General features: G+C 44.1%; 1 protein-coding gene across 1 annotated transcript in view; it reads left to right on the top strand.

Moving 5' to 3' along the window:
- Fhl2 (four and a half LIM domains 2) overlaps positions 1–7,292 on the top strand; it is a 39,323-nt gene extending 32,031 nt beyond the window's left edge. The window contains exons 4-6 of the mRNA XM_042695404.1: positions 941–1,110; positions 4,287–4,473; positions 6,697–7,292. Coding sequence (XP_042551338.1) covers positions 941–1,110; positions 4,287–4,473; positions 6,697–6,848 — 509 coding nt within the window. The 3' untranslated portion in view covers positions 6,849–7,292. The remainder of the gene's footprint in view (positions 1–940; positions 1,111–4,286; positions 4,474–6,696) is intronic.
- The last annotated feature ends 5,069 nt before the right edge of the window (positions 7,293–12,361 follow it).

Below are 12,361 nucleotides of genomic sequence, written 5' to 3'. Positions count from 1 at the left end.
CTAGCTTTTCAGGAGGCTGAGATCTGAGGATTGAGGCTCAAAGCCAGCCTGTGCAGAAAAGTCCCTGTGAGACTCTCATCTCCAACCACTCAAAAACTGGAAGTGGAGCTGTGGCTCAAAGTGATAGAGTGCGACATTTGAGCAAAAGAACTCAGAGAAGCTGGGCGCCGGTGGCTCACGCCTGTAATCCTAGCTACTCAGGAGGCTGAGATCTGAGGATCACGGTTCAAAGCCAGCCCTGGCAGGAAAGTTCATAAGACTCTTATCTCAATAAACCGCTAGAAAACCGGAAGTGGTGCTGTGGCTCAAGCGGTAGAGCGCTCACCTTGAGCTGAAGAGCACAAGGACAGCGCCCAGCCCAGGGTTCAAGCCCCACGACCGACAAAAGAAAGAAAAAACTCAGGGACAGCACCCCAGGCCCTGAGTTCAAGCCCTACAACCACAATTCCCTCCCCGGCCCACGGACACACACACACATACACACACATACATAAAGAAGAAGTGTTTCTTGTTTACTTGGATGGTTCATTTCTGGAACTTGCCATTTACTATTTTCAGTTTGAGACTGCTCAGAGGTCACTAAAGCCACAAATTGGAGGACCGCTGTAGTCCCTGTATGTCAGGTTGTCCCCCAGAAAGGCTAGACTGAGCTGTGCCAGATTCCTCTTGGTATTTTGTAATTCTGAATCCCTTTTTTAAAAATTCCTAACCATATATAACAATCAAATGTCAAGTGCTTCCTGTGTACATGCATAGGAGGTAGGTGTATTGCATTGAATCAAAAGACAAAGCCCTGTCCCCCACATTTGCATGCAAACCTTTGGGAGCTGAAGAGACTTGCTCCAGTCTCAAAGTCAGATATAGCCAGCCCTGTTTTGATCGCAGATTGCTGAGACTGCAGGCCAGTCTGACGGTTGTGCTGTTTTCATTCTGACTACAGGAACTCGCAAGATGGAGTACAAGGGCAGCAGCTGGCACGAGACCTGCTTCATCTGCCACCGCTGTCAGCAGCCCATTGGAACCAAGAGTTTCATTCCTAAAGACAATGAGAATTTCTGCGTGCCCTGCTATGAGAAGCAATACGCCCTGCAGTGTGTTCAGTGCAAAAAGGTAGGGCAGTGCTCCCTGGGGCTTGGCTTGTCCTTGTCAGTTTGTCTCCATGGTCCATGATCATGTCCCCTTCTGAAGGAAAGACTGCCTGTGACACATACTGGAATGAAAGCTGACCTCTGTATTCTCATGAGCTTCCATTCATTTTATGACCTGGGTTGTGCTCTGGTCCTTCTCAAAGAAATAAGCACTGTGATGCTCTGTGAGAAAAATCCTTTAGCCTGCCTTCTTTGAGAACATTCCAAATATCAGGTCACTCTTATGACCTGATCCTAGAGAGCACCTTTGTTCTCAAAGCTTTGTCAAGCTGATGGGGGAATAACAGGTTAGGTACTGGTCCCTTAAGCCTATAATCTTAGCTATTCAGGATGCTAAAAGCTGAGAGGGGGGATTTGAAACCAGCCCAGGCAGAAAAGTCTATGAGATTCTTATCTCCACTTAACCTGTAAAAAGCTGGAAGTTGAACTGTGGCTCAAGTGGTAGAGCACCAGCCTTGAGCAGAGCTCAGACCTTGAGTTCAAGTCCCAGTTACCCACCTTACCCGACACACACACACACACACACACACACAGAATGGGGAGAAGGGGGTAGGTGGATGAGGGAGAGGAGAAGATGTGGAAGGGAAGGGGTAGGAATAAGGGGAGAAAAAATGGAGTGAGAGAGGAAGAGGAGGCAGCAAGTAGGAAGGAATGAACATGTGAGAGAATGGTGGAGGAGGTGCTCCGTGGAGAAGGGACAGATCTTCATTAAATGATCAACTTGAATATGAGCTACTTCTGTCATGACGGTTGGGTTACAGAAAAGAAGTTGCACACCTGCAGAACACCATGTCGCTCCTTCATGTGTCCTTCAGAGGGCAGCCTAGTTTCCTGCTGCGTTCTCTGTCACACACAGAGATGGCTCCAAAGCTTGCGTAGCTCCGAGGGTCTCCATGTAGTTAGGATCTGTACCAGCTCTTGAGCAGAGTTCCGCTGTGCATTTGCATTTGTCTTACATGGGATTTTGGTATGCTCTGGTTTCTTCGACTTCTTCTGGGGTATCTTTTTTGTGTTCTGTAAGCACCTTCGGGTTGGGGGACAGCATGGTTTTCAATGGTAGAGGTGCTTGTGTGGGGCCCATTATGTCCACAAGCTTAGCAAGTGCAGAGAGTGGCACATCCAGGTATTTGGTTCACTGGGTGTAAACCACGCCCAGGACCTACATTTGGCTCCCAAACTTCAGTGTGCTCTCTGCATTTGTGAGCCTGGAAGCAAAAATCTAATCCTTAGGGGGCCACCAACTGAATGGAGCCTGTTTGGGATGAGTCCTCTGCCATTCTCATGGGAGATAATACGCACTGCTTCTCTACAATGATAGTGTCCAGACACTTGATGGCTTATACCCTTGTTCACATCCATCCCCTTTTTTTTTAATGTGCTGATGCTGATTCTTATACCCTTGTTCATATCCACCCCTCCCCCCCCCCCCCGCCTTTTTTTCTGTGCTGATGCTGAGGTTTGCACTCAGGAACTCATGATCTCACTTGGCTTTTTTACTCGACTGGCATTCTGCCACTTGAACCACACCTCCATTTCTGGCCTTTTGCTGGTTAACTGGAGATAAAAGAACTGGGATCATCAGATCTCAACCTCCTGAATAGCTAGGATTACAAGCATGAGTCACCAGTACCTGACTAGACAGGCTTTCTTAAAATGAACAGAGAAGCCAGGTGCCAGTAGCTCATGTAATCCTAGCTATTCAGGAGGCTGAGATCTGAGAATCACGGTTCAAAGCCAGCCTGGGCAGGAAAGTCCATGAGACTCTTACCTCCAATAAACCACCAGTAAATCAAAAGTGGCGCTATAGCTCAAGTGGTAAAGTGCTAGCCTTGAGCTGAAGAGCTGAGGGACAGTGCCTAGGCCCAGAGTTCAAGCCCCACAACCGACAAAAAAAAAAAAATGTGTTTGAAACCTCCTAACTTGTATGGTTTTGTGGGGTTTTCTAAGCCAAATAAGTAGTGAAATCATTTTCACAGCTTAACTCTGAGCACTGATCTGTTCCTCTTTTTCTCAAGATCCAAGGGTGTTACTTCTACAACCCTCCCTCCTGCCATCCCTGCCCACCTGTGTGGGCTGCTCACTTGCAGAAATGAAGGCAGCATGTTCTTATGGGATGCACATCAGGGTGTATATGTCCCCTAAATGTTAGAGTATTCATTTACACCAGAGTCATCTTTGAACAAAGCCCCAGGGCAGCAGGAACCTGAGTCTAGACAAGATACTCCCAGACTTTGGATTAGATGGAACTTACTGTATTGTCCATCCAGCCAGGTGGCTATTGACATGTATGCTATAGAGTAAATATATTGAAAGGACCTGGACTAAGCTGTGGAGTGGAGGTCGGGGGTTGGGTATGGGATTCTCTAAGGAAGCAGTGCTGAGGCTGAGCTGAACCTGAGTTGGCTGATGGGGTGTAGGGAGGGGTGAGGGGTGAGGTATAGGACTAGAGGTGGAATTACAGGTAGAAGAGACACCTTATGTATGCACACCTTCTGGATTCCCATTATTTTCTATAAATATTCCTGGGGAAAGGAGAATCACAGAAATGTTGGGGGGGATAAAGGGTGAACCATTAATAGTAATACTCACTTTAAATTTGGGGGTAGGTCCATTGTAAAGCATTCAATATTTCATAAATTAAAGGATTCTGAAGTTTACAAACGATTTAAGAAGCCATTAATAAAGAGAATGACTCAAAAAAAAAGCAAGCAAAGCAAGAGGGTGAGGCCCTATACCAGGCTTTGGTAGCTCATGCCTGTTGTAATCCTATCTGCTTAAGGAGGCTGAGATCTGAGGATCTCAGTTTGAAGTCAGCCTGGAGAAAAAGGTCTGTGAAACTCATTTCCAGTTAAGCACCAAAAAACTAGAAGTGGAACTATGGCTCAAGAGCCACAGCCTTAAGCAAAAAGCTAATGGAGAGCACCATGGCCCTGAGTTCAAGCCCTAGTACTGGCTTAAAGAAGAAAGAAGTACACAGAGTTGTTTCCATGGGAGGTAAGGTTTGTAGAACAGTTTCTTCATGACTTTGAACAAACTGGATGTTTTTTGAGTGAGGCTCACACCTCATCCATTTCCAACAGTGGAGGCAGAGGGTATCTGGTAAGGATAGAGCCACACTAACTCTCGCTGTCTCACCAGCCCATCACCATGGGAGGTGTCACTTACCGGGATCAGCCTTGGCACAAGGAGTGCTTCGTGTGCACAGCCTGCAAGAAGCAGCTGTCAGGGCAGCGCTTCACAGCCCGGGATGAGTTTGCCTATTGCCTGACCTGCTTCTGTGATTTGTATGCGAAGAAGTGTGCTGGGTGTACCAACCCCATCAGCGGTGAGTATCCTGGGGAGACCTGCCTGTGACCACGCATGGGTCATCTGCCTTGTGTAACATCTGAAGGTCAAATACGGCCTGGATTTTGTCATGTGGTAGTGTTGATGTCCTGAAACTTCCCTCCCTCCAGGCCTCCTTGAAGCTGTTCTCAGCATGCCTTTCTCCTTCCCACTTTTCTGTCCTTGGTATCTTGCCTACACATCAGCCGGTGACTTCTTCCCCCATAACCCACCTAGTAACTGGAAGCCTGTGGCCTGCTGAGCATGGTGAAAATTGGCATTCTCAGGTTTAGCAGCAGAGCTGGCTCTTAGAGGTCTTATGGGTGTGTGTGTGTGTGTGTGTGTGTGTGTGTGTGTGTGTGTACTGGTTCTTGGGCTTGAACTCAGAACCCTGGCATTGTCCCTTAGCTTTTTGATGTATTTTGCTTCAGGATGGTCAATGGTACACTCCATTTAGCCTTGATATTATAGTGGGGGAGGGCACCTTACACTTTCGATGGAGATTGGTCATCAAACACGAGTCAGAAGTCAAAATGAGTTACTATCTTGATTAAAAATAATGGAGATAAGCTGGGTACCATTGGCTTATGCCTTGTTACTCAGGAGGCTGATAAAGATCACTGTTCAAAAGCTAACCTTTCCTGGCTGGAAAGTCCCTAAGATACTTATCTCCAGTTAACCATTAAAAAGCCAAAAGTGGCTGTGTGACTCCAGTGCTAGCCTTCAGCACAAAAGGTCAGAGGCATTGCCCAGGTCCTGAGTTCAGGCCCCAAGACCAGCATATACACAAAAAAATATTGGAGGTAGCCTAGCCCCAATGGCTCTTGCCTATAATCTTAGCTACTCAGAAGGCTGAGATTTAAGAATCATTGTGATCCAAGAATCACTATTCAAAATCAACTTGAACAGAAAAGTCCATGAGACTTTTATCTCCAATTAACCACCAAAAATTTGTAAGCATAGCTGTGGCTCAAGTGGTAAAATGCTAGACATGAGCAAGAAAGCTCAGGGACAGTGCCTAGGCCCTGAGTTCAAGCTGCAGACTCAGCACATACACAGAAAGTATATACTGGAGCCTAGTGTGTAATTCAGGAGTAAAGTGTGAATGTATTAGACTTTGGCAATGCAAAGGTAGACTCTGGCTCCCATCTAGCTATGCAGAAGGCTGAAACCTAGAGGACTGTGTTTCAAAGCCAACCCAGGCAGAAAAAACTCAAGTGTCTATTGCCCAATTAACCAGCAAAATGTTGGGCTCAAAGCATGGCTCAAGTGATGGTGCACCATCCATGAATGAAAAAACCAAGTGAAGTCAGGTGCTGGTGGCTCACACCTGTAATCCTAGCTACTCAGAAGGCTGAGATCTAAGAATCTTGGTTCAAAGCTAGCCTGGGCAGGAATGTCTGTAAGATTCTTATCTCCAGTTAACCTCCAGAAAACTAGAAGTGGCACTGTGGCTCAAGTGGTAGAGTGCCCGCCTTGAGCTGAAGAGCTCAGGGACAGTGCCCAGGCCCAAAGTTCAAGCCCCCCATGACCAATAAAAAGAAAATGGAAAAAAAATTTAAAAAGCCAAGTGAAAGTACAAGACCTCAGGGTCTTGTTCAAACCCCAGTACTGGTGGGGAGAAAAGTGTCTTTCCAGCACTAGCACTTTATAGTGAGATCCTCCTGTGTCAGCAGCCCATCTTCCTCCATTGTGACCCTACCACTTTCCCTGTACCTGTGTTCCTTAGCTCCAGTTTCTAGAGATCATCTCAGGACTGGCCCTCTGCAGGACCAACCAGCCCCTTGCCATTATCACTCTTTCTATGAGGCCATTCAACCTTTTCCTCTTCCAACTCCCTGTCATGATTCATTAAATCACACATACCTGGAGCACCCAGCAAAGGCCTAAGAGAAACCTGCTCCATTTTCATGGAACTTCATTTCGGTGAAGAGCACAGTTAAGTAAACGAGTAGGTACTTTTCCATAGAATTCATCCCATTATTTCAGAGCTCCTGTCTGCATCTGCTTCCTAATGTTTGTGAGCACAAGGCTCTGCACACTAGCTGGTTATATTTGAATTCTCAGATCAGAGGCACTAAAAAGTCATCCTGTGTCCATCACACTTTGGAAACTGCCATGGATCAAACCAGAATTCCTTTCTCAGGCTCAGTTTTTCTTTCTCCGTCCTAGTTACACCCTGTCCATCCTCCTTCGCCCATCGTAAACTCTTCTCTGTTCGCAGGACTTGGAGGCACCAAGTACATCTCCTTTGAAGAACGGCAATGGCACAACGACTGCTTTAACTGCAAGAAGTGCTCCCTGTCCTTGGTAGGGCGGGGCTTCCTGACAGAGAGGGATGACATCCTGTGTCCTGACTGTGGGAAAGATATCTGAAGTCAACACGGAAGTGCATATAGCTGTGGTCTCACACGAGATTTATTTGTTTTCTCTCAACCAGGCAACATTGTGTTCTGGTGCTCAGCAGCCACCTCAAGTCTTTCCACTCTCACCACCCAAGCTATTTTCATGTTCACTGAAACCCTTTTCATCCTTTGTTCTAGTTTGGCCCTAGGAGAGAGAAAGCCCTTCTGTAAACCCTGGGTTTGAGTTGGTTTGGAATTTTTGTAATCAAGGAAAACAAACCCAACTGTAAACTCCCTGTTGAATGACGTCTTTATAAATGCATCTTCCTTTCACTGCCTATTTAATTTTTTAAGTGCAATTAACATTTGTCACAAACTTGAAAGTTTGCCCAGGAGTTGGTATCTGCAGCTCTATAACTTCCTGTTATGTAAAGCCGAGAGCAAGATTCTATGACTTAGAATAAAATTATTTAGAGCAAATTCTTTCATTGGTGTGGGTATGTGAAATAACGATTAGATGGTGAGGTTCTCAGAGTGAATAATGAATGGTTTTTTCACGTGGCCCAGAGATTGAAGCGCAGGTTTCAGTGCATCAGGGTGATGTTAACTGACATTCTATCACACCAGCTATTTAAAACTTAGTACTGTACACTGCCATGCCATTTTCTCTCTCTGCCTCCCTCCCAAGTTCTCTCTCTCAGGATGGAGTGCTCTACATTTGATGCATGAATAGCAAATGAACAGCAGAGAAGGAAGCCAGTGGCAGTGAAGCCAGGTCTCAGGTCACTTTCATGAGCAGAGCTGGGGCTCTGTGCTACCTGCATGGACCTAGATGTTACACTGTCCTGCCTTGTCTTCAATGTGAAGGATGTGAGCCGCTTGAAGCCAGAGACATACTCTCACTCATCCTGATCGTCTTAACACCCTAACAAGTGAGGGCAAACTGGAGCCTTGAGGATTTCTGAAAAGATAAGCCAGTAAAGAGAAAAACTCAGTCATAGTGCTGTGGAACTGACACTCCTACTTCAGCAGAATTCTGTAAATCACAATCTTGGTTTAGCAGTACACAGTTGGGAAGCATTGAGCCCATTTCTGGGAGAGAGCAGGATGCATTGTTTTTTGGAATGGTGGCCTTAGTGACCTTTGTCCTTTTGCTTCCTGAAACAATATGATTAAAAAAAAATTGTGCAGTCAGAAATCCAGTGGGAGGGGCTAGGAAGTGGCTCAGTGGTAGAGCACTTGCCTTGCATGCCTGAGGCCCTGGGTTCGATTCCTCAGCACCACATAAGCAAAAAGAAAAAAGCCAGAAGTGGCGCTGTGGCTCAACTGGTAGAGTGCTAGCCTTGAGCTGAAGAGCTGAGGGACAGCGCCCAGGCCCAGAGTTCAGGCCCCATGACCGGACCCCAAAACAAACAAAAAAACAACAACAACAAAAGAAATCCAGTGGGAACTGAGTTGTGCTAGCATATCTATGCTAGCATAGAGCTACACAATCAATTTCTTAATCTGGCTGGCGGCCACTGTGGGAAATGTTTGATAATGTGTGGGCTGGGTTTTCTGGATTTATAATGGACCAGAGTTTTTGCTTTGAGTCAATTCTACCCCTTCACTCCAGATTTCATTCTAAAACAGCTTACCTGTTCTTCATTAAAACCACAGATATACCACCACCTTACCTGACCTAAAATTCCACTTCCTGTTAACTGGAACAATCCTTCCTGGAATACCTATTCTGAACAAAATATATTTTAAATATATATTTTTAATTTTGGAAGCATTAGAACATGATCCAAAGCAGGAGGATAAGAGGAGTGAACATTTGTGAGGAGACAATGACACTAGGTGACCCTCCTGTTTTTATCTAGGGTGGGCCCCTGTGGGACTGTTGGAAACTGTTAGAAAGTCACTGGCTTGAAGAACCTGAGCCCATGTGGAAGAAACAGTCTCTGTTTCCAGTGGAGTAAATCCTGGGAAAGAGATCCCCAAGCTCTCTAATCTTTGGTAGTTGAGCTCGTCAGGAGCAGGGGTGGAAGTACACTTCAGGCAGCCTGGCCAGAACTAATGCCCTGGGGCCTGAGGAGTGTATACTAGGAATTAAGTGTGTGAAGAACTGGTGAGCCTCAAGTCTCTGAAAATGTCCATAAAATCAGACAAAAACATTTGGAAAAACCTACCACTAACTCTCAGCAAGAAGAGTAAAAGTCTACATATAGCCTTTGAGCCAACCTGTCCCATACTACTCTTAGCTCCATGGGCAAGCTGGCCTCTAGGTGGATAGGCCAAGAAGAGAAGGGCTTCCTTTCCTCCCAGCTGCTATTCTAGGGCTCTGCTTTAGGGGTGTCAGGCCTGGGGTTCTGACTGCTCTGCCCTAATCTGATCATAGGGTAGAGGTTCCCTATTGGGAGGAAGCAGTGTGAAAAGCCCCAGGACTACCAATGTACAAAGAGGGGATGCCACTCCAGAAGCAGGTTGCTGCCCAGCCCCCAGGGAGAGGCAGGCCTCACAATTCTAGTCAGCCTGAGGGGATTATTTCTAGGTACCAAGAACAGAAAACCTTGTGTCTAAGGAGCTTGTCAAAACTAAAACTGATCTTGGTGGCAAGCAATTCAGTAGGTGCTGATAGAACAGAAACTATGACAGAGGCAAAAAGCAAAATGGCAGAGCCAGTTCTGTTGAACATTATCAGACATATCAATAAAGTTTTCTAAAAACCAAATGAAATTCTGGAATTGAAAAAATATTAACTGAAACGAAAAAAATCCCTTAGAAGGGAGGGGCGCAATAATAGATTTGAGTTGGGAAAAGAAAAAAGAAATCAGTGAACATAAAGACAATATAAACTATAAATTTTAAAAAGAGCTCCTTAAAGAAATAGGAGATACCACATGTGACCAACAAAGAGAAAGACCAGGAGAGAAAAAGGAACCAAAAAGAAAAATCTTAACTAAGCTGAAAAATCCCCAAATACAATTGATTATTGTATTGATTAACAAACTCAGGAGGATAAAGAAGAGATACAAGTACCCATTGGGATTCAAAATTTTATACAAAGATAAAATGATACAGTTCTGTAGTTACAATGTAGTGTTGCACATGTATATGAAAGTATACAAATTTACAGGCAAAACAAAGCTATGGCAATACAAGTTAAGGACAGTAGTTACCTCTTTGGAAGAAACATGAGCGCCTCTAGATTGCTAGACACGTTCTGTATTGTGGGTTAGCAAACTATGGACTGTAGTTACCTATAGCTATACCTTTTATTCAGAGAAGCCCTACATTGTGTGTGTGTGTGTGTGTGCGCGCGCGCGCATGTGCATGTGCATGCGCGCACGTACTGGGGCTTAAACTCATAGCCTTGAGCTCTCACTTTATTTTTCCACTCAAGGTTGGCTCTCTACTACTTGAACCAAACTTCCAGTTAACAGCTTTTTCCTGGTTGGTTAGAAAGAAGTCTCTCAGATTTGTCTGCCCAGGATGGCTTTGATCCTCAGATCTGTCTCCTGAGTTCCTAGGGTGACGGCTATGAGCCGCCACCACCACCTAGCTTAGGGGCCCTACATTTTCTACATCTGGCCCTTTATAGAGAAAGCTTGCCAGCCCTGCCTTGTTGTCTACCTTCGTTTGGGGAGTGATTTCAGTGGATGGGAGCCAACATGTGTGCATGTGCATGTGTACACCACACACATGCATATTTTCACTGAGCTATATGAGTTAAAAATGACTATTCATTTATTTTACTGTAATAAAAATACATTGACTTGTGTGTTGTGTTTTAGTTTCTTGTAAATACCAAAAGCAAACTTGTTTGGCATTTGCTTGAATACTCTTATATGAAAACTTTGGGTTGTCTCCTTGATGCTTTTGTAGCAGTTCATACAGAGAAGTTACCTAGTCTCCTTGCAGCCTTGGACAACTGAATTATGCTCATCAATGCCCTTTAAAGATTTCTCTGTGTGTGTCTCTGAGACTCAGAATGTATCTTCCTGAAAAGATGATTTCCCTCACCACTGTCAGGTGCTGGGACTATGGTCAAGTCACTTCCTGCATTACTTCTACCATTCCGTAGATGTTGAAATCAAGCTCATTGAGAGCAAGCTTGCCTGTCCCCATCCCACTTTGTCCTTTATTTCTTCCCTATTCTTCCTTACTGCTTTCCTGTTCTTTCCTAGGTTGCTTTCTAGTTCATCTATGTGGTTTTGTTCCCTGATGTCATAGTTTGGAATGTTCCTTCCATTAGTCACCAAACTACTGCTGAGTTTCAACTAAGCATCAAAATATGGCCCTCTTCTCTGGATTCTGGCATTCTCTTAGGTTTTGCCTATGAAGTGCTTTTAATAATTTAAAAGAGGGGGGAGGGAAATGGAGGCATGTCTCAGTTGGTAGAGCACCAGTTAATGAGCAAAGAAAGCATCAGGTACCAAGCCCAGTCTCGCAAAAAAAAATTAAAAACATTTTTAAATGCAGAGTAAGAAGTCAGCGTCTTTTTCTCTATTTTGAACATATGAAAAACTTTATCATAAACTGTAATACTTCTCATTAATACAGTCTACAATGAGGTTTACATTGATTTTTATATACCTCAAGTGTCGTAAGCTTCAAGGTAGATCTAAACTATCTTACAACAAATACTCAAATCTGTGGCGTCACAGAGGATATTGTGAAATTCTTTTTTATAGTTGTATTTATTAGCACATTATATTGTGCATGTTATAATACATTATGTTTTACATATAGATAATTTCAAGTCAAATTTGCCCCCAAAAGCTTTTGATTTTTAGGTAGTTAACTTACTTCCTTTCTATGCCTGAGAACCTGCAATTTAAAAAGATACACAATAATGTAGTTGTGAAACTTTTTAAAGCTGTGTGAGACAACTTTAAATTCAAAAGATGGAGCTTTAATTCAAAAGAATTAAGAGACTCATTAGATATTTCAGCTGCATTTTTATTATATACCAGATGATCATGCTCAAAATTTACCTTCTTGTGTTAAGTGCTAAAATACCACTTTTCCAGTAATATTATTAAGGTATAAAGTAGGAACTTTAAATCAAGTTGTACTTTAATAGTATACTACATGTGTTTTTTATTTAAAGTAAGTTGGGCTAACTTAAATTTTTTATTTTAGATTTCCTGTTTTGTTTTTTTTTTGGGGGGGGAGGTGTCTGGTCATGTGGCCTGAACTCTGGGCCTGGTGCTATCCCTCAGCTCTTCGGCTCAAGGCTAGCACTGCCACAGTGCCACTTCTGGCTTTTTTTTCTTTTTGCTTATGTGGTGCTGAGGAATCGAACCCAGGGCCTCATGTATGCAAGGCAAGCACTCTACCACTGAGCTACCTTCCCAGCCCCTAGATTTCCTGTTTTAAAAGTAGAGTATGACCAGGTACCAATGGCTCACACCTGTAATCCTAGCTATGCAGGAAGCTAAGGATCAAAGCTCAAAGAGCTAGGGTAGGAAAGTCCACGAGACTTTTTTTTTTAATTTTGATTAAGTGATTATATAATTTCCCAAATTTCACAGTATTGTGGGATAGTGATGCTGT

Source organism: Dipodomys spectabilis, unplaced genomic scaffold (assembly GCF_019054845.1).
Source record: "Dipodomys spectabilis isolate Male_0828 unplaced genomic scaffold, ASM1905484v1 ptg000187l, whole genome shotgun sequence".
Classification (NCBI taxonomy): Eukaryota; Metazoa; Chordata; class Mammalia; order Rodentia; family Heteromyidae; genus Dipodomys; species Dipodomys spectabilis.
Note: the sequence above shows the minus strand (reverse complement) of the source record. Positions and strands in the feature narration are given on the sequence as shown.